The following is a 21,659-nucleotide window of genomic DNA, read 5'->3' as shown; positions in this document are numbered from 1 at the left end:
AGGTGGGGTTTTTGCTACAGTTAATTCCAGGGTTTTGATTGTCTTCTGTTTCTGGTTACCTGCAGTTATCCTTTATTTGCATGATTAGGTGAAAAGTTTTCATTGCACATATTAAAAGAGCTCTTTGTAACTTTCAGCCTTCAGGTGACACTGCCGACACAATAACAGTTACAAGTTCCCTTTTTTACTCATTCGTTTATGAAATCTGTTATGGAAATGAGTTGGTCTGAGATGGGTACAGCACTGGGCAGCTCACTCAGACATCCATGGAGTTAGTCAGGTCAGGCACACACAGCATCGTATGCCATGCACCCAGACAGTACTTGCTAAAGAGAAGTTGCCATGGTCCTAAACAATAGTGGTACTGCTGCTGTGAGAAGTGGATCACCTGCCAGAGATTTGATAAAAAGATGATAAAGTTAAGTAATCACCACATCTTTGTTTGTGCTTATCAAGCATCACCTTTAGAGTTACTTGAAACTTTGTGCGTGTTGTACAGATTGTCCTTTGTTATCCGCATACACACTGATTTTTTCCCCCCTTTAAAAAAGTATTTGCACTCTTTCTACATTCATATGCAATATATGCATGCAGAAACACAGACACATAGTGAGACCTAGCCTTGAGTACATTTTGACAGGCTATTAAAAATAACTGTAGTACAACCGTTGACAGGCCAAAACCAGCCAGCAATTTATGGGCATAGGACAAGTCAGCGAATTGCACTTGTGTGACTTAGATGTGTGTGTATGTGTGTCGGTGGAGCGGTCATGCTCCACTTCACCTCTTAACACCCACGTTTACACTGCGAATACACTGCACACCTCAGCGCCAACTAGCACGTCAGAAAGGCTCGCCGTTCAAGCGTTCCTGTGTGTTTGTGCTCGAGAGGTTGGACGTCCAGCTCCTGCTCCACTATTGTTGTGGTGTACCCTTACCTCAGTGCTGAAAGAGTTGCACAGCATGTGTATTTTTGTATCCTTTTCTTAAAGTATGCATTTGAATGTGCGAGTGTGCGTTTGTGTGTGTCGCGTTGGTCGTATTGTGGTGAGCCGTGACCTCACCACTAACATTTCGCTCACATGCCTTGGACGCCAGTCAGTGGGTGTGCCGTGTGTATTTTCTCTGCTTACGTTGAAACCTTGCGCTTCTACGTCACGGCAGCGGGCTGGGACATTTTGTCATCCTTCTGCATGGGGTGGATGCTAAGCGGATACAAAATGACAAATGGAAAACCAGATCTGTTTTGGGACTTTCAGTGGAAGATGGATATCGATTCAGCATCACGGAGATCACAGCGTGGGTGTGTGGCCTTTTGGGTTTACTATGTGCGTGAGTTACACGTAACTCATCATGGATTTTGTCTGAATTATGGGTGCACTTCTGTCTGGTTAAGGACTTCATTTGCTTTTCTTTTTTAAATCTTTAATTCCCTAGTTTGTCATCCAGTGACATCATCCATTCACAATCTTTTTGCAAGAGCTCCCTCTTTGCTTTCTATGTAGAATGAAGTTTAAAGCGGGTAGCTGAAGTTCTTTGTGCTTTTCTGCTCACTCTACACAAGCTGTGATGGTTAACCTTCTGAGAAAAACAATATTTTTGGTGTTTAATTGTCCTTTTCCACAGTGGGATGTTCAAATAAGCGCTACCGCTCTAGCTAAATGATTTTGGCTGGTCCAAATAAACACACGTCAATCATCATGTTTACATTATGTCAAACCAGGAGTCAAAACATTTATTCTGGAAGAGTCTTCTTTATTCACACTGATTAAAGCTATGTGGGGTTTTTTGGTGCTTTTTAGCTTGTCAAATTAGGTGCTTAACCTTTTTTTTTTTTTTTTTTACATGTAAACACTTCTGCACAACGTGCATATGGAAACATACTTTTGCACCTTTGTTCCAGAATGTAATTATGTCCTGGGCCTAGCTAGGTGTAACCTGGCTGCAGCAGGGTGACCTTTCAATTTACAACATGTGGCATATTTTTGGGGAATATTTGTATCCCTAAGAAACCCAGCAAACTTGGCTTAATTGATGGATGAACCCACCTCATGCAAGATACGTTTGGAAGTTGTTTTCTTTGATGTCACCTACGCCATCCACTGTTTTGGTTAATCGCGACGCAGCTCCGATGGATGCTGCACTTTATTTTTAGGATCGGAGAATGAGGAGGGAAGAAGGCAGTGCCTTGGAAAACGTGGGTGGGCGCATGGTCTCTCTCTCGCTCTCCCTCTCGCTCTCTCCTGTATATAGTAAAGGCTCTTTGATGGAGACTCCATCATACCGCAGTTCGCTTTTACGCAGAGAAGATGAGCTCACGGATAGCCAAATCCAAACCGGCGATGAAACTGATGGTGGTGAGTAGCCAAAGTGTTTGCAGCTCCGCTCCTTGGATATGCTCAGCAGTAGAGCAGCACTTTATTCTGAAGGAATGACTTTTTCATCTCTTCTTTTTCCTTCGTTTTTGTGTGTGTGTGTGTGTGTGTGTGTTTTATATATAAAATTACTGATCCTTAGTTGGATTTTGCGATACATAGATTTCAGAAATGCGAATAAATCTGGAGATCTTTGGCATAATTTGAATACAGTGACTTGCATGTATTGTCGTTAAGGGCTAGATAAGGAAAAGCTAAATATTTGCCAACCACATGTTCCCTCTGTGCAGCACGCCTCTGTTCAGGTACTTTGATGATCCCCCATTAATGAGAGGGGCCAGTCTTTAGGCTGTGCGCCACAATCGAAGCGTACCCCTAAATATTGTTCGGTCCTGGTATTTGATGCTGCTATATCGGGCTTTAATAGATGCATTAATATGTGAGCATATAGTTGCTTTTCAGACTCGGCTGCCATTCTCCATATCAGACACAGATGACAATCTAGTTTGTGTATCTGCTGCACGAGTTTGCATATCATTTTATGGTGTGTTGTATCTAGTTTATACTAATAGCAGAAAGTCAGATATATTAGTAGTACGTTTTAGAGCTATGTTAGGATTTTTTTTTTTTTAAAGAGCTATTCAAGTAAATTGTCCGGTGTTGTTTATGCTGGGGATTTGTTTGCTTTTGGTAATGAATGGAGCTCGTTTTATTCACTGCTCTGTTCAGCCTCTACATCTTCAAACACGATCTATAGTTTTCTCAGATAAATTAAAGTTGACTCTGGGTAGTATTTCATTGCTTTTAATACTGCATGATTAAAATGAATGAAATGTTATCCTCCAAAAGCAGAGTGGCACGGTGAATTCCCAGCAGATGGTACAGTGTGTCTGACTTTACACCAATTTGCTCCTTTTTTTTTTTATGTTGTTTCCATTGGTGTGTTTTGCATGCCGTCCTGTGTCTGGGCCTTTTCTGGTTTTGCATATGTTCATGTATGCTCAAGATGGGTATCAGTCCAGAAACAGATAAAACTCTGTAGCTCCAAAACACTGATCTAATATCCTTTTGGCCTTGTGTGAGAGTGCAGGAAAAAGAGAGATTTTTTTTTTTGCCAAGCACGGTCAGTCAGGAAGATGCGTGTTGTTTGTGCGTAATTCAGCGAACACGGCTGTGAAATAGTAGTTTATATGACCATATAATGTGATACTCAGTACAGTTTAGTTCCTCTAACTCAGTGTAGCCTGTCCTAAAATAGGCAAATATTCTGCTCTTTTGTTTATGCATCGTTCAGTTAGTCGGCCAGTACATCAGTCATTTGGTGAGTAAGACGGGCAACTTTCTGGCAACTGTTTACTCAGTCAGTCTTGACTGGCAACATCCAGCCAACATCTCCATCTCCTCTGAATCCACCACATGATATGCTTGTTTGTCTGCCTGTCAGCCAGGCTTGGTTGCAGTCTGTCTGAAAAACAATTCTGTGGTAAATGGAAACTGCAATTTTGGATCTTAAATACACCTCCAGCACCTGTGTGCTGTTCCTGTTGCTCTGCATACTCCTCACACATGTGCTTGTGTTGGCTCCAGAAAAATCTGTTTGGGTCATTGCCCAGCATGATGCCAGTGGAATAGTTCATCCTGTCAACCTGCTTTTATGAAGGCACATGTTTCAATATGTAAACAGTCATTTTCTTTGAAAGGGCAAAAATAACGCACCACTGTCAGAGCAGCAGGTAGTCAGTCAGTTGTTGTTGTCAGTGTGTCAACATGACTGTTAACCAGCATGGTTGGATAATCCTACCTCTAATCCTCATGCATGGACATGCTTTCTCCCCCTTTGTTATTATCCATGATCTACTATCTGTGTTCTCTTTATCTTTACGCCGCCTCCACGTTACGCTCTGCTTGTGGCCGTTGGCATTAGCAACAGCAACTTCCTCAAAACTAGCCGCAGGTTCACATGCAGGCTGAAGAAGCTACAGAAAGCTCACTTGGCCAAACACTGGAGAAAGGGTGAGGAATGGCGGGAAAAGACAGAGTCGGGTAGGAAGGTATCACAGCAACATGTTTTAAACAAACAAGCACAAATGTTTATTCAGAAAGCAACAATTGCCTCTAAAGGTTACTTCCATACACCTAACTTCCCGTTTCCATCAACAGTAGGTATTGATAGCAGAAGTTTGTGTGTGGGAGCCTGGGGTGGCTAGGGAGGGGCGAGTGGGATGGAGCAATTAATGGATACAAAGAGGAGAAAGAGAGCCTGCTGTTTATCTCTTACTACTGTATGACTCATTCTAAAAACAGCATGACTGATATGATGCAAATTTCTGTAGTAAAAGATTACCTGACATTAGATGTGTAACAACACGAGAACAGTTTGATTTATTTGGTTTGGTTTCAGCAAGCAGAGAAATAAAAACAACCACAAACGTTTAAATTAGTAAAACAGTCCAGATAATCACAGTGACGCGTGATCACAGAAGCAGAAGAAGTAAAGCTTCGGCCCCTCAATATGATCACAGCATAAAACTACAGGATCTCCTCTTTGTATCCAAATGTTGTGCTGGTGTAGCAATTCAGAAAAGTGATCAGATTTGGTCTTAAATAGCTCAGTTATTGCAGAGTTTTAACTAAAGAACTATAAAGCACTTTCTCAAATAACAGCTCCATCACTTGGACAGTTTGCATGTTTGTGTGTTTATCCAACGGCCCAAATATTTTCTGTTTAACATTTTTACAATAAAGAGAAAAACCCAGCAAAAATCACAAAGAAAGGCACCTTCAGACTGAGAAAGATTTTTGCACGGCAGCACGTTTTTTGGGTTAGTGCGCCTTGACACAAAATCCACAATAAACATTAGCTCTCGTGCATAAACGACTCAGTAATTTAGGTTAATCTGTAAAATGTTCTAGCAGCCAGTTAGAGATTAGAAGTTTCTCCAGCGTGAGAACATGGTGTGAGCGCACCGAGCAGAGACTGCTTGATGTGGTGTGGCATCGTGTGTCGCATAAGTGAAAAAAGACATTGACCTGCGCACACACCCACGGAGGCACACATGCACGCGCAGGCACGCGCACACACGCGCACACACGCACACACACGCACACACACGCGCACAGGCTGGAATCCCCCCTCAGACCACCTGCGCTCTGCAGTTAACTGAATCCATGTGCCTGGTGGATAAGCTGGTGCAACGTGGTTTGATCCCTTTGTGCCACAGCTCTTCTCCTCATGCCATGAATTTAAAGCTGACCTCAAGCAAACCGAGCACGGAGTCTGTTTTTTTGCGCTGCATTTCAGCATAGTCCAAACTCTATCTTTCCACGAGCAACACAAAGTATTGTGTTTCTGTTTCATAATGCAGTTGTGAATTACTAAATTGCATTAAAATTTCCCAAGCTCTTTTTATAAAAACATTTGAATCATTTTATCCTGTAGTTTAACCTTTCGGAACACATCAACACAAATGAAATGCATTCGGTTAGCGATAGGACACTGATATTTTGCCTTTTCGTACTAGCTGACCTGTTTGACCTGACCTCTTCACAAACAAATTCAGTCAGAGGGGATGTAAAAAAGGCCCCAATAAACTGCTTTATGTCAGCGCAATAGATTTGCACATAGTTCCAGTCAAAGTATGTCATCATAGTGATAGATCAGTGACAGATAAACAAAACGAAAAGTGTGTGCCTCTGCTCGCTTAATCTCAGAGCCAGTAAATAGCTCACTGGATTGGGTATCACTTGTGTTGAATGTTGTGGGTAGCTAGCACAAGTGAGACGCTTTTGAGACGCTATTGATCCAATATAACCATGTCTGTCACCACCTTCTACAGCATGGAACCCACTCCCGCTGTTTGTTTTGTCTTTATTAAAGAGAAAACATCTCTTAAAGCAGCACATGTTCTCTGTTAAAGCATTGGTAGAAACTTCTCCTCATAAACACGAAGCTTTTTGCTCAGCTCAGTTCAAACGGGATTCGCTGGCACAGGTTATATAAGCAAACTATATCTGATGAAGCGGGTTTATCCAGTATAAATATAGACTGTTTTATTCAAACTTTTTAGTTTAATCCACAGAAATGTGGGAACTTTTTGAGCCTCCTTTTCCAGCAAGCCGTTTTCCAGCGTCGCTTGCAATTATTTACATGTAGCAGCTGCTCTGCCTTGCTCAAGGGCTTTTGCACAGGAATGCTAGAAAATTATCACCATCTCCGTACCTTCACCCTTGATTTTCTCCTCTGAGCTGGCTGAGCTCCAAATAGGATATGTCCCTTGCTAAGCACTCCTCTGATGATGCTAACATTATAATTATGGCTGTCAGTGGCCCCTAGCTGCTGTGTAATTTAGATTTCCCGTGGTCGTCCATGATGTCGTCAGATGGCAGCTTCTAAGGAGACAGACGGGTGAAAAGTTCAGTATCTTTCGTAGCTCTTGATAGATGGAGTCACATGCTCCACAGGACGTCCATCCCAGTGAGTTAATTTTTAAAAAGTTGACATTTTCTCTTCTTCAGTAGCAGAAAGCTACCGTGCTGGGTGGTTGGGATAATTTAGTGCTGCCCATCAGAAAGTCACCAGAAAGCAGGAAGGGCCTTAAATAATGTCTAGAACCTTCTCTGAAAAACATGCAGTCAGATGATCTGAGAGATAACATCTGTATATGCAATAATCTTTCAATATGGAGTCAAACATCTGTTGAACAACACTACTTGTTGTCAAACACTTGTTATACTTTATGAGGGCTGGCCTTGAGTTTTACTTTGTTTTTGTTTTTTTAAAGTCTGCTACATCTGTTTCTCAGGCCTCTGGTTCATTCACTTTGAAGATGACGAAAGCATATGTGCACCGAACACTGCACAACCGAGGCATTTCTCAGACCCAACCTAAAAAGCATCATTGTACTCATTCATTTTTATTACCTTTTATACATTTCCTGTCACTGCTTTGTGCTCGCATGTCACAGATTTAGGCAAATCAAACTTGTTTCACAAAAAGTACTAAAGGCAGGACAACAAGGACAGATTGGCTGACAATAAAAAAAATGAACTTTGATAGATTAAAATCAACAAAAGGTGCATGAGAGTCCAACAAAACTAGGTACAAGCACTAGACATCAAAACCTAAACTGAAACAAGATGAAAGGCATGATAGGGATACAGAGGGGAAAGACAGGATTATACAGTGTACATGCAAAGAGCACTAAATGAGAGAACGCAGGTGGAACTAGTAGGGAGGTGGAAATCGGTTACAGAGGTGGTAAAATAAAGGCAAAGACAGCAACTACAAAAAAGATACAGAATGAAGCAGATTGCTAAAATAAAGCAGGACATGACTTTAACTGTGACGCAGAAAGCACATATAGACAGACAGAGGGAGGGACAAGCATGCACATGGCAAGCTATTGTGCCATTTGACGGATTTCTAAAACAAAAGGGGCAAACGTTTATCAAGGGCTCTGACCGAGGGTTGGACTGTCCTGCCAGTAAACCACACCTGGATGATCCAGGTGATCCTCTGTTAGTCACTCAGCATACTCCACTCTCCTGTTTCTAAATCAATTGGATTTGGTCTCTGGGCTTAATATATATACACATTTCTTAATTTAAGGAGTAAGACTATGATTATGGGTTTGAATCTTGCTGGGGCCACCCAGACTACAAACAAAGTCATGCTACTGCTCAGCAAGTCGCTGATGAAAGCCTTCCACTGAACATTCGGTGGAAGAGGTCGATAGGTTTTGCCGGGAAAAGCACTGCGCTCTCCAGGCTGTTTGATGTTAGGTTTCTATTATGGTGTGCGAAACCCATTCATCTATTTTTTGCCGTCTTCCTCGGTGATGACCATTGGAAAGGGAAACAGAATAAGATGACACAAATAACAAAACACGTATATGCAGGGTGCACGTAAAGTAGTAGTGTGGACGTAAACGCAGTGACGCTTAGGAAAAACACGTCATTTGTAGTCATTTGTAGAACGGGCAGTTTGTTCAGTAACATGTGGCAGGACAGGGAAGTCGCAGCTGTACTGCACACTGTTTCTCCCAAACTCACACCCACTCATAAACACGCGTAGATTTCTGGTGAAAAGACCTTTTTTCTTTTTATTCTTCAATATTGATTAAAGGATACAGAGGCAGTCATCATGTAACACACACACACACATTCTGGTTTTCCAGCCATTCTTTAGTTGCATGTTCATTTGCACAAAGTCGACTGTTTTTTGTGGCTCCGAGTTCTAAGGTGAATGGGATAAGTACAAATGCATGCACGCAGGAAGGAGATCAGTGGTGTGCTGCGGGTAATCTGTAGAACAGAGTGGGTGACTGTTTTGTATTCTGGTGGTGAATGGGGAAAGCCCAGTAACCTCCAACAGTACTCTTTATGAACAGCAGCCAGGAGACCACAGAGCGCGCAAACCAGCTCTGAGGAAGATGGTAATTGGACATGAACATCGACTAACACGCACACACCCATATACACTCACACGCGCACGCATTCCTGCATGCTCGCACCCCTGCACACACATGCATGGGAGTTTTTTTTTAGTTGTTTGTCATACAAATTCATTTATTTTTGAAGATGCACACATGATATGAAGCAAGAAACCACATGCAAACACACACTCACAGACAATACAAGACGGTCTATTGTTGGTTAGTCGTCCAAGCAGTGAGGATGTATCCGGGCCAACGGGAAAGTCCAAAGAACCAATGGCTAAGGGCCTTTGAGTGGAAGAAGCCTAATGTGTGACAGCTGGTCTGCATGTGCCCTCGACCAGCTAGATTGGCTCCATGTTAAACATGCTCACCAACTGATATCTCATATTTTAGAAATGAACCAAGCGTTTCAGTTTTTGCCTAGGCGATGATACATGGGCTTGTTTTTGTCATTAGTTACACAGGCTTGTCAGAGCCTCGCTGAAAACCACCCACTTTACAGAGTATCCATAACGATGGGCTGGTTTTGGGTGGCTGAGGAGAGTGTGGGTGTGGTGTGGATCTTAATCTGGGACAGTATTAAAGTGCGATAGATCACCTCTGAATCACATCAGATGCTTTTCAGCTGCAAAGCAGCCGAGCTTACGGGGCTGCCGGCATGGGTAGGGAACTGCTAGTGAGGGCAGAGAACACAAGGCTGCACAACTAATGCCTGTAATCCTGTGTCATGCACTTCTTTTATTTCAATGTGTAGAAAATTTTGGCATGACTGAAACATCTGAATTCATTTAAAAAGCTTTGGATTAAAGTCAAACAGATGAGAAATGATGCCAGAAGGCCAATAAAATCATTTTGATCCCTTTATTAATCCTAAAAGTTGAGATCAACAAAAAGCATTTACTGAAAATAATGACGAGTTGAGGCAAAACAAAAAGGGACGTTACTGCCCCAAAAGTTTAAAATACACTTGTGTTATTCCTGAGAATTTGTCCCTATAGAGTAATCAATTTATCAATTTCAGGGAAACTAGTCTATTCTGATTCTCTGAACTGCACTCTGAAGAGCAGCAGAAAGAACAGGACCTTATGTCCACCAGGAGCTTTACTGCTCTGACCTTACAGTCAACTCGTTCTTACTGGAATCTTTGGGTTGGCGAGTGCTCCAAAATATAAAAATATTTGATTCTTTTGCCAAAGTGAAGCTGTTCACGAGATGGGTTTCATTAGAGATTTTGTCACTGCTGTTGAGTCAGTTCCTGAAGCGACTTACTTTCTTTCTCTTGCAGCTTTTGACAGCTTCTCTCTCCTGGGCCTTTCAGCAGCAAGCTGAACAACCAACGTACCAGCACCGTGACCCCGCGACATCCGCGTTCCTCACGTGTAACCAGTGCCCACCTGGCACAGCGGTGAAACGACACTGCACTGCCGACATGCCCACAGAGTGCCAGCCCTGTCCTGACAGGCATTTCGCCGAGAACTGGCACTGGGGGGAGAAATGCCAGTACTGCACCTCGGTACGTATGAGGCCATCAACCTAACATTCAGTTCTAGTTTTTCTTCTTAATAGAAACTAGGGCTACATGTTTCATGAGGCCGATAATGGTTCCTTTGTTGTGTGTTCAGACCGTAACTGACTGGTTTTTGTGACAATTACTGGATTTTGTAGTAAAAAAAGATCAATGTATCGTCTCATACCTAAAAGAATTTCCCAGAGCTGAAATCAAAGTATGGTCAGGAATTATGCACATACCTTTAGTTTTTTGTCTTCCAGCTTTTTTCAGTGGTGCTTTTATGTGGCTTTGCTGGTGTCTTTTCCCAAGATGCATGACCTTACTGTTTATTTATGTTTTGGTGCTGCATTTGTCTTTTTTTTAAGCCAGTATTTCCACTTCAGTTTTTGTTACTAAAAATGAAAGTCCCAGTTTGCTCATTGTGGTAGAATGATCTTCCCCCAGAGTTTTGATGTTTCTCCTCCGCAACTCCAGATAAATTACGCAATCACCACTTTTTCATGATAATCCTTGTATTGTTAACATGTCTGCTTTGTGATGCTTTTAAATTTCAGTTTTCGTCTTCCCAACAGACTAATATGATATTTGAGACAAGTTGCAGAGCGGAAGCATGATGTTCTTTATGACCTGCGTTGCTGTGAACTGCTGTGTTGTTTATAGCAACACATGCAAATAAACTTTTACCTACATTTTCTGTGCGTGTGCAGCTTTACAGCTTCACATGTGTGACCTCTCTGTGTTCCCGTTTAGGTGTGTAAGGAGAGACAGCTAGTGAAGCAGCAGTGCAACAGCACTCATGATCAGCTGTGCGAATGTGCTCCAGGTTTCCACCTAGTGATAGAGTTCTGTATCGCACACAAGGCCTGTTCACCTGGATATGGAGTGGCAGCTTTAGGTAAGAGTAACATCCACATTAAGAATATTATTCAGACTGAGCAGTTTCTATAGGAATTGTTTGAAAAACGAAAACAGCTGGTTTGGGCAGCACAAAATGCTTTGATTTTTTTTTTTAACTGAAAATGATGATCAGAAATTCTGCAAAAGGCAGTTAAGAATTAATAAAATCATAAATAGATAATGATTTTTAATCAAATTGCTACTGAGGCCCATTTTCAGCAGCTGTTGTTCCGGTGCAACATTTTGCAAATTTATTGTTTTACAAAAAAAATCAAGAGTACCGTTCCTTTCACAAACCACCGTTTCCTGAAGCTGCCAGTCAAGGACCTGGGAGGCATTCTGCACTGACGCCTCCTGCTTTCTTTTTTTGTGGTTAACTCAGGCTACTTCTGTTAAGGCAGCGGTCTGTGAAGATATTTCTGTGGTCCTGCAAGTAGCCAAATTCACTGCTTGATTAGGGAGAGAAACTGTTTCCAGCTGTACAAAAGGCCACTCAAGTGGAAAAATGGGCCTCTGCAGATGTTATGTATATTAAAAGCAATCAATAATTTATGATTAAGGGTAATCATTTACAACATTTCTGACTATTTCCATATCATATCAAATAAAACAAATGTGTTTTTCCTCCTAAAGAAAGGAGATTCCAGGGTGACGTCAAACCTTTGTGTAAATTGGACTTAAATGAGTAGATTGCTACCAGAAGCAGGAGTGTAAATATAAGGCTCGCGGGCCAGATTTGCCCCAACAAAGACTGCAGTCCAGCCCACTGGAAATCTTTAGAAAGTGTAAAAAGGAGATACATTTTTAATTTCAATTGTATTTTTTAATACATTTTACAGCTTTTCCTGCCGATAAAGCGCTCCCCCAGAGGCACCAAAAGTAATGAAATAACAGATAAACAATTCAATGACAGAAACAATTCATTTTTTTATGATCTACTATAGAATTTTTTCACAGTAAAATAAATAAATAAATAAATAAAATAGGCATTTTTTTAATGAACAAAAACTTTCTGTGGCGACAAGCTGCCAGAACCTTTTTATTTCTTACAGTGTAGGCAGTAGGAAATACATGTAAATAAACAGTTTATTTCATTTACTGCAGGATTCCTTTATCAGGGGGAAACACTCCGTTATACTTTTTAAAAATAAATAATCAGATTTTATATTATTATATTATTTCACATATCAAATGCATAGTTAAACTGATAGGAAAGGGCTTTCAATGGTCCAGCCCATTTAAAATCTAAGTGGGCTGCATGAAGCCCACCGTGTACAATGGAATTTGACTTTGCTGACATCAGGTGTCTGTAATAGCGCAAGAGTAAATTCAGTCTGCATGTAGACTAGACAGTTGTAGTGGTTTATCTTAGTGAGTAAACATGAGAAAAGTGCAGTATGTGTGCTCAAAGGGACACTCAGTCTGCGTGTCACTGTAACAAGTATCTTTTCTTTGATCTTCTTTTGATCTCACCAATTTCCCGGGCGGGTTACACTGGACTGGCCTGTCAGGAACTTTGATAAAGCAGAGAGATGCGTCAGTTACATTTTCACATTCAGATATGTTCTTAATTATATTACCAGACACCAGGTTTTTCTTCCTCTTCTTCCGAATATGTGAACCAAACCCATTCCTGATGAGCATCTCCCTTTTCACAGAAAAAAACCTTTTTAAAGTGTTTCTTAGAAATGTCCTACTTCTCTGTTTGTGTCTCTTCCTCACAGAGGTATTTTCACCATCTCCTGCTCTGTGTTTCCTGGCAGTGAGAGGCTATCAGGGTTTTTGATGTAGCTGTTAAAACATGCAAAGCATGCTTTGTTGTACTTGTGAACTAGAGCGCTAGATGTGTGAAACGGGCAGTTAAGTTGTAGCTAAGAACAATCTTAACAACTTTATTGCTACATATGCACGATTAAGCTGAGTAACTGGCGCATAAATGCATTTGTCCATGTTGAGAAAAAACAAAATAACTTGATAACTTGTTTCTGAGTCAACAGGAAAACTTGAAAAGTTAGTCTTGACATCATAAAGTGTCTGTGCAAATAAAACAGTCACGTATGTCCTGAAGGTGTGAAATACGTAACTATAGCCTTTCTCCACAAAATGTATCTAATACAGAACTTGGCGTTCTGTATTAGATACATGCTGTATATCAGTGTTCTAACACTGATATACAGCATGTCTGACCTGACTCAGTCTCTTCCACTTTAGTCTGTGTTGTTAGTGATATGAAGTCCTTTGAATGGTCAGCAAGACTAGTTATAGAAATGCCTGTCCATTCCAGAGTTCATCAAACCGTGAAAACAAACTGTCTACTGGCATCACTCAGAAAATTCAGGTTACTTTGTGTCATTCAGTGTGCGCCAAATGAACCACAGCAAATGTATATATCATTATAATAGCTATAACTCATTTCCTTTGATTCCAGGCCTTCAAAGCTAGCCATGTAGCTTTATCTGTGACTTTTTTTTTTATCACATCCTGTAGTGTTGAAAGGTTTTTATGTAAATCAGAGAAGCTAAATCAGAGTGTTATGAATCTTCTATGTCTACAACCCTCAGATAAATTATTATTTGCACAGTATTGTTGTCTTCGGTTTTAAAAGTAAGCAACAGATGATAATGTGACATTTTGAAAGAGTGAAAGCACTTTCTCATTTGTTCCTTTTGTACCTGATAATGCAAATTGTAAAGCATAAAGAGGAAACTTGAGCGATGAGTCATCAACTTATTTCGCCCTTCCTGTGCTTCCTCTTAGAAATAATGTGATGCAACAGTTTCTAGTTTCTCCGGCAGTTTCAACTTAGTCAGTGTGATGTCTCAGACCTTACAAAGACTTAAAATTACGCTGTAGTTTCTGTGTATATGTACTGTATATGCGCTGGTCCGTGCAGGTCTATTGGTTGGCATGAGGCTCCAAATGGACTTCTGCATAGTAGCAGTTTACTACAACTAACCCTGGACATGGTCATCAAAAATAAACTGCGGTATTTAAATGATGATCAGTTGTTACCAAGGGAGCCAGATTGTGCCAAGAAAATATCCCCACAACATAACAGCACCAACAACAATCTGAGCCACTGATACAAAGCAGGACGGATCCATGGATTCGTGATAGCCTCTGCTTCCTGCTCTTAGGTGAAAAGAGTGGCACCCGGTGTGGTCTTCTGCTGCGTAAGAGGTATGCAGAAGAGCATCAGATATGCCTCTTGCCTTCCTAAAAGCTCAAAGCCATTTGTTCAGTCTCCTCTGACCATTCTCTATAAACCCTAGAGATAGTTTTTTGTATACTTGGACCAGTCTGCCTGGCACCAACCGTTTAAAGCCATTGAAATCACCTTTCTTTCCCTTTCTGATGTTTAGTTTGAACTCTAGTTGCCATGTTATTTGCTGACCAGATATTTCTGTTAACAAGCAGTTAGACAAAGACCTGATAAAGTGGCTGGTGAGTTTTTAATGTTCTGCAGCTGCGTGAGTCCATGCAACTATCATTCATGCTTAAGAGGTATTGTGTCCATCAACACCTGATACAATAACCATGCGCCAATAACATAGTGGATATCCAATCTGATATTTTTTTCAGATTCCTTCCTTAGTGTGTCTGTAGGAACTGTTGGTGAGAAAGTCTGATTTTAAGCATACCAGTGCACTGAATCTGGTATTTGTACTGGAACCACAGCATAAACTAACACCAACCTTCTCATGACTTCATGTTAAACTTTGGACCAGAGTCCAGAAATCACAAGGATGAAACAACATTTTCCATCGATTGTGGTTATCATGTGACCCCTGCAATACTTTTTTCCATAAATTCCACTGACCTTAATCCACAATCAGCAGACATGAGACAGCAATTTAGGGGATCTCCCCCCCCCACTGAAGCTGAAAAACTTATTATGTAATGCCTCGAGCTGTGGTTAAACCACAGGATGCTGGGTCAGTCTTCTGACAACACAAGCCTTTTATGACTCCGTCCTTTCCCCCTTGATCTCCTGATTGTTTGTTTCTGGTTAGAATTCTTTGTCATTCTCCGAATGGGATTTGCTATGTGGTTCATCTGTGTTTTTGGAATCCGATCGATATGGTAGACAGTACGGGGGGAGGGGGGAACAGCGTGCAAATCAAGTTTTCGTGAGTAATTTTTTTTTTTGCCTCTTCCATGTTTGTTTGATCATTATATTGTTAGGCAAACAAGTGTTAGATCATCAAAATTTCCAAAATACCCAAGATTTATTTTTGTTCAACATTTATTTAGTCAGGTGACGACTTCCTTGATTAAATAAATCAGCAGTAATTAACTTGGAAACCAGTTTTCTAGAGCAGACTGAACAAGCAGCATCGAAAGTTGCACACAAAACTACAACTACAACTACTAACAATAGTAGTAGTTAATATTATCACTATTATAAGCTGTCATTATAATAAAACTTTGATGAACAACAAATCAATGATTCATACAATGTGTTTCATCTATACATGTCTAGAGTCTTTAGTCAATAACTAGTAAACCTTGTATTACATAAACATTAACGATAATATGTGCACCATTAATCAGATCTAAAGCAATTTCTTTTAGCAAAGTGCTGACATGCATTCTTTAAATTTTTTTCCGCAGAGGAAATTCTGAGAAATTGACATTAAAGTCAGCAATAAAATATAACCGTCATACTAAAGTTATAGGCTGTCACGTTGTCATCTGACAGAGTACATGCTTTGTCATGACTCGCAGAGGAAACGTTTTTGATTGTTTTTTATGCATATAAGGCGATGGTTTCCTATTTGACGATATGTTTTCAAGAAAGGACGCATTGTACCATGGTAGCGGGAAACTAATCAAAGGTTAAATCTGAAATAAGCATGGCTTGTCGTCCCACGCACTTTCACTTCAAGATCAAAATAAAATGAGGATGTGATTACTAGTTCCACTTCATGGACTGTCATGCGTGCTGATGGTCATATACCAGAAGTTGTGATGGTTTCCTGTAATGGTATTGTGGCAACTGTCAAATGAGATTATAAAAAAAAAGATCACGTATCTAAATATAGTTTTAAAGTTGCAGCATATTATAGTAAATCAACTGTAAAATAAAGTTCTCAAAACATGCCTACGTATTACTATTAGAAGTGGCTTTGGCTGCAAAAAAATCAGCTGACAAATCACATTGCAGCTAAGTCACATGACATCATAGTAAGAGCATGTAAGATACAGAATGAGGGCGGTGTAGTGACTACGACTGATATGAGTCATTCTCTGAAACACGCTCTCAGTATGATGAGCTTTCACATGTCTCTGCGGTTCTTAGAATCACATCTGCTTCTTTTTGCACTAAATGGTGAAAATGGCTGAGTTTCAGTTAAAGCTCTAGATGAGAAAAAAAATCTGTGGTTAGGTGCTTTCTCACATGCTCAGAAGCGTCACTTCTATCAGTTTTCATTTGCAAAACTTATCTCTGTAAATCTCTTCCAGGTACGCCAGTGAGTGACACAGTGTGTGAACCTTGCCCTGATGGTCATTTCTCCCCGGGTGGCTCCTCCACCAAGCCGTGCCAGCCTCACACGAACTGCTCAGAATTGGGCCTCAAGACACTGAGATGGGGCACGTCCACTGCAGACAGCCAGTGTGGCACTCCGGACAAGAAGGCAACGCTGGAGTGCTCTCATCATCACACTTTGTGCCAGACTGGTGAGAACATACGCGCTGTCATGTTGGGCATGGCGCTGCAGAAAAAGATCATATGGAACGTTTTAGGACTAATCCTGGAATTTGGGTTGATCATTAGCGCAGTGTTTATCCAACACACACACATAAACGCGCGCGCACGCACACACACATGCACCAGTGTTGTTGAGTTAACCTCAGCTGTCAACAACTTAAAAATCAACTTGAAGTGAATTATTTCAAACATGTGGTCATTTTCACTCCTAAAGGCAGGGGATTTCCTCGGTCAGGTTCGCTGTCCAGATTCCAATCTTTTGCAAATTCTTGCGTGCCTTAAAACCAACACAGCAGTGAAAACCAAAGGGTTGAACGCTGGATGTTTATGGCATTGTTGTCAAAAAGACCCATGATGGATCAATTACCCCCTTTAACTGTCACATCCCCAAACACAATAACAGAGGAAACTGAGTCAAAGGAGACGCAAGGCACGCTGGTTGCTCTTTGTTACTCAGACTTTGACTGTGACAGATGCTGAAGGATAATTTGAGATGAGAAGCCGCAAGTATGACACTAAATTCCCAGACCGTGAGAAACCACAGACACTGGAGAACACACACATGCAGATGTACAGACCCTGGCGCACTCATATGCCACACTTAGACGAAAACACACAAAGCTGTGGTCCCTCTGGGAGGGTGATGCTCTCCTCAAACATTCATTCACAAATTGCCTTCCTGGTAACTACACCACCGCAGAGTGCCTGCTTCAAATCCTGGAACAGCTTAGCAGTGTTTCTGAGCAAAAAATGTAAAATTGAAAGCAGTTGGGATTCCCAAAGTCGGTATTAAGCCACCAGGAAGTCACTGTTAGTTGTGGTGCGAGCCGCAATTACATCACTCATAAATTACTGAAATGATCAACATGAAACATGAAATTTGGTGTAATTTCACATCATCTTTAATAAAAAGGATGTGAAATTGCACATTATATGAAGTGTGTCCGGTTGGGAGTGTCCTCAGCGAAAGCAGGAAGAAGAATGTTCGCTTGGCTGCCTTAAAAAATGTAGCGCAACAGGCTCGGCTACAGTTTGGCTCGGCTAGTAGGAGTGATCCCAATGAGTAACAGAAAGAAAAGACAGCTGTGGTTCTCTCGTGGTCAAATTACAAGGCAACACTCTAAACATAGGCAAAACACATGCAAACACAAAAAATATGCAGAAGTAAACTGATGAAATATTGAAATGTTAAAATCCGTTATATCTCATTTTAAACTGCCTTCAATTAGGAACAAAAAAAAAGAAATTAAAGTTACTTTATGTTGTTATCCCAGATTCCCAGATTGACGTTATTAAGGTGGAGACTATGGAGTCTTTACTGTTGATTTTATGGTTGAAGAGTTGCAGTGACACAGATGAATAAGCAAAACATAGTGAAACTGTTACGTCAGTAAACATAGTGTGTAATGTCAGTTACACAGCGATGTCTATTTAAAGTGTGCAAACATGCGGTAACGTGCCACCACAAACTGTCGTGGAATCACTCCACAAATGTGCAATTGGGACTTAGGTGGGAACCTCTAAGGTTAGTTTGGCATTATCTACAGATACCGATTTAAACAAGGGGTGAAAAATAAAAGATCTAAAAGACATAAATATGTTTAACATAGCTGATCGCACTAAGATGTCAAGCATTGTACTAAAAGCTGGGCCATGTTTGGGCAGGTGTCACTCTACCAGCCCGCTTGTCATACTGGAATACATACAGCCAATGGTTTGGAATTTACTAAAGTTGTTTTATTACTTGTGAACATTTACTCATTTGTAACAGGTTGTTACAAATATTACATATGTTACATATGTTAATTCCTTCTGGTTTAAGCAAATGGATATCAAGCATCACTATCCAGAACTTTTGTGCATGTGTGTGTTTTCAAGCCCACTTTGCTTCTCTTTCCAGATGTGACTCTTTGTGAAGAGGCGGTTTTCCAGTCGCTAGCCTCGCTGCGACTTTCCTCGGTGCCCCTGGAACGACTGTTGGACAGTCTTCCTGGGAAGAGGGTGGATCGCAAGAGCCTGGAGAGGCTGAAGAAGACCTGCTCTCCCCAGCAGCAGGTTCTCCACCTTCTGCGACTGTGGAGAGAGCAGAACAAAGACCAGGACAAGCTGTATGGCTTCATACAAGGTATAAAATAAGATTTACAAGAATGCTGCACCAGCACAAACTGGGTTTTTGTTTAGAAAAAAAAAGGAAAAAAGACTCAGAGATTTTAGAGACTGACCTAGTTGCACATATGTTGCTGTGAGTTTCTTTCTCAAGGTGCAAAATACAGGGAGGAGAATATTTAAATCAAGCGCACAAACTGACCACACATATGAGCAGCGTCTGAGTGTTGTGCTCACATGCTATTTTGCCCTGTTTAACATATCTGTTTGCTATTTTAATTTTTGCATTGGTGTACTAATGTAAACATACTTTATTTGAAGGTGTGAACCACTGTGAGAGGAAGGTCTCCCGCTGCAGCAGTCTAAAAAACCTGACGCTCGACGACCTCATGAAGGTAACGAACAGCTTGCCGGGAGTGAAAGTTAAGGAGGCGGATGTCCAGGCCGTGGTCTCTTCTTGCCTCCCCAGGCAGTACATTCTGCAGCTTCTTCACCTCTGGAAAAAAGCAAACCACAACCTGGACCTACCAAATGCTCTGTCTCACAGTCTCAGGGTCCTGCGCAACCAACAGGCACCACGTTATCTGCTCAAAGGCCTGAAGAAGATCAGCCGCATCATTGGAACCACCTCGGCACAAAAGATGTTTCAGAAGATGTTTGTCAGTATGCTTCAGGATGGATCGTGTTTTAAAGCCCATAAGCCATTAAATGAATAAGCAGTACACAGGTACAAATAGAAATAGATACAACCTAAAGCATAAATAAACACTATTTCACTGACAAAAAAGGGAACACTAAAAAGATACACAATGAGCAGGGAGGTGCATTTTTTTTGTAATAGTGAGAGGGCTTTATAATATCAAAGCTATGCATATACTGCCTAAAAATGGGTTTTCCTAACTTTAACATGGAAGGAAAGATGGAAAAATAAATTTGTCTTTCCTTCTCTGATTTTTTTCTGACCTAAACGAGGCACTAATAACTTCATCCTCAGTCCACGGTAACCGTCCGCAAGGAAGAATCTGACAAAAAAAAGAGGTGTTCACACATCTGTGTACTAAATACGGATGTAAAATAAAAGGTTTTTGAAAAAAAAAAAGATTTTTTAGAACTTCATGACTGGAGTCTGTGAAAAATAAAAAAAAAATGTTATTTAAGATGTAAATATTAATACTATTTTATAGAAAATGGTCCGGCAGATGTTGTTATTGTTGCTTTCTCGCTGTTTGAGAGGAAGGATTTGGTTTCATAATGAAATATTTTTTCTCATTTGTTGGTGTGTTTGTTCTGGACTGCTGACAAGCAAAGCTCATCGTTATTATTTTGTAGTTGTTACTTGTATGAATGTACAAAGGAGTGCAATTGTTTTCTATTTAAAAAAAGTAATTTTTACTTTCTGAACATGTAAAGGCTTATGTTTATTACTTCTTAGAAATACTGGATTCCAAATGCTGCAAGTTAATGAAGTGATATTTGTTTTATATTTTTGTTGTATCGCGTTTTTACTATAAGTGTATGATCTTTGTTGTATATGTGCCTGACTGGTCCTTTTTAAGCTTGTTTAAGTTGTGAACATTGATAACAAATGATCTGACTAAATTCAGTGTGTAAAGATGTATTGTTTCATTATAAATATGCAATGAACAGACAGACGATTTTAGTCTTGTGATTTCATAGCAGTGTTAAATTTTGGAGAAACCCCCCCCAAAAAACATTGTTTTCTGGTAAATCAACTATATTGTATGCTTTTAGTTTTAAAATCCTCCAAGGGTGCCTTCCCTGAGATGGAAGGGGACTGAATGGCTGACTGGATCAAACAATCTGTACTTCTGATCTCTTGACTGAGAAGAATTTGGTCTTTCCCAGCTTAGCGATCAAGGCGTACAGTGAGTTTCCTGACAGAGCCACTTTGATGTGAGTCACCTACATTAGATCAGCTTTTCCAAGATGTCAGTGTAGCTTCTATTTACACCAAAGTGCACATGAAGCCTGCCAGGATTAGAAACAGAGGCACTGCAGTTACATTTGGATATAGGCCTTGATGATTTCTCTAAGTATGAAAGTGCAGCTGACGTTTCATGGTGGGTCAAATGTCTGAAGTTAAAGGATCACGGTGCATGTAATGTGTACTATAATCATAACTTGATGCTGATTTCATGTATATCTCACAGGCAGTATCATTTTTCTGTAGCGGTGAGGACTTAAGAACTCAGTGATTGAATGGCATAGAAGTGAAGAGTGCAAAAACCTTTTATGGCCAGGATACATTCTGAATTACGCACAGAGGATGTGTCACATTTCAGATCATCTGGTTTTGAAACCCATATTTCACATGAGCGAGTGCCAGTTTTCAGCATGTGACTGAAAGGTTGACCTGATTTTGAGTCGACACACCTACGCAATCTTCTAAACCTCGTGTACCTCGTGTAAATTCCGCAAAGCCAGCACGATACATAACATCTTAAAAGGACTCACAATAAGTGCTACTCAACTAAAAGAAAAAGTCATATGGCCACATCGGAAGAGCTGAAAAAAGATATGAAAATCAGCACATTTAAATATGGTATCATTTGCATTTTTTAGACTACACAGCGTTTTTAAACTGTGGATTCTGGCATGTT

The 21,659-nt window shown here is 40.6% G+C and overlaps 1 protein-coding gene across 2 annotated transcripts; it reads left to right on the top strand.

The window, feature by feature from the left end:
* The first annotated feature begins 1,067 nt into the window (after window positions 1-1,067).
* LOC113032709 (tumor necrosis factor receptor superfamily member 11B-like) lies at window positions 1,068-20,688 on the top strand. 2 transcript variants are annotated; one of them, XM_080307794.1, is made up of 6 exons: window positions 1,068-1,328; window positions 10,098-10,325; window positions 11,073-11,217; window positions 16,686-16,901; window positions 18,833-19,057; window positions 19,360-20,688. In XM_080307794.1, exons 1-6 carry the CDS (start codon window positions 1,083-1,085, stop codon window positions 19,752-19,754), a joined length of 1,455 nt encoding a protein of 484 aa, XP_080163920.1. In that variant the 5' UTR covers window positions 1,068-1,082; the 3' UTR covers window positions 19,755-20,688. The 2 variants fall into 2 exon arrangements, with proteins under 2 accessions (XP_080163920.1, XP_026041537.1); XM_026185752.2 differs by lacking the exon at window positions 1,068-1,328 and adding an exon at window positions 2,184-2,357.
* The last annotated feature ends 971 nt before the right edge of the window (window positions 20,689-21,659 follow it).

This window comes from Astatotilapia calliptera, chromosome 11 (assembly GCF_964374335.1).
Source record: "Astatotilapia calliptera chromosome 11, fAstCal68.1, whole genome shotgun sequence".
NCBI classification, from domain to species: domain Eukaryota; kingdom Metazoa; phylum Chordata; class Actinopteri; order Cichliformes; family Cichlidae; genus Astatotilapia; species Astatotilapia calliptera.
The sequence above is the reverse complement of the archived record's forward strand: the minus strand, read 5'-3'. Positions and strand labels throughout refer to the sequence as shown.

What these genes read in the sequence shown, in the direction of transcription:
- LOC113032709 (XM_080307794.1), top strand. Translation starts at nt 1,083, where the DNA reads ATGCCTTGGACGCCAGTCAGTGGGTGTGCCGTGTGTATTTTCTCTGCT. An exon ending in TGGCCTTTTGGGTTTACTAT is followed by an intron (nt 1,329 to 10,097) that starts GTGCGTGAGTTA and finishes TTTCTCTTGCAG; the next exon opens with CTTTTGACAGCTTCTCTCTC. An exon ending in GCTGTATGGCTTCATACAAG is followed by an intron (nt 19,058 to 19,359) that starts GTATAAAATAAG and finishes CTTTATTTGAAG; the next exon opens with GTGTGAACCACTGTGAGAGG.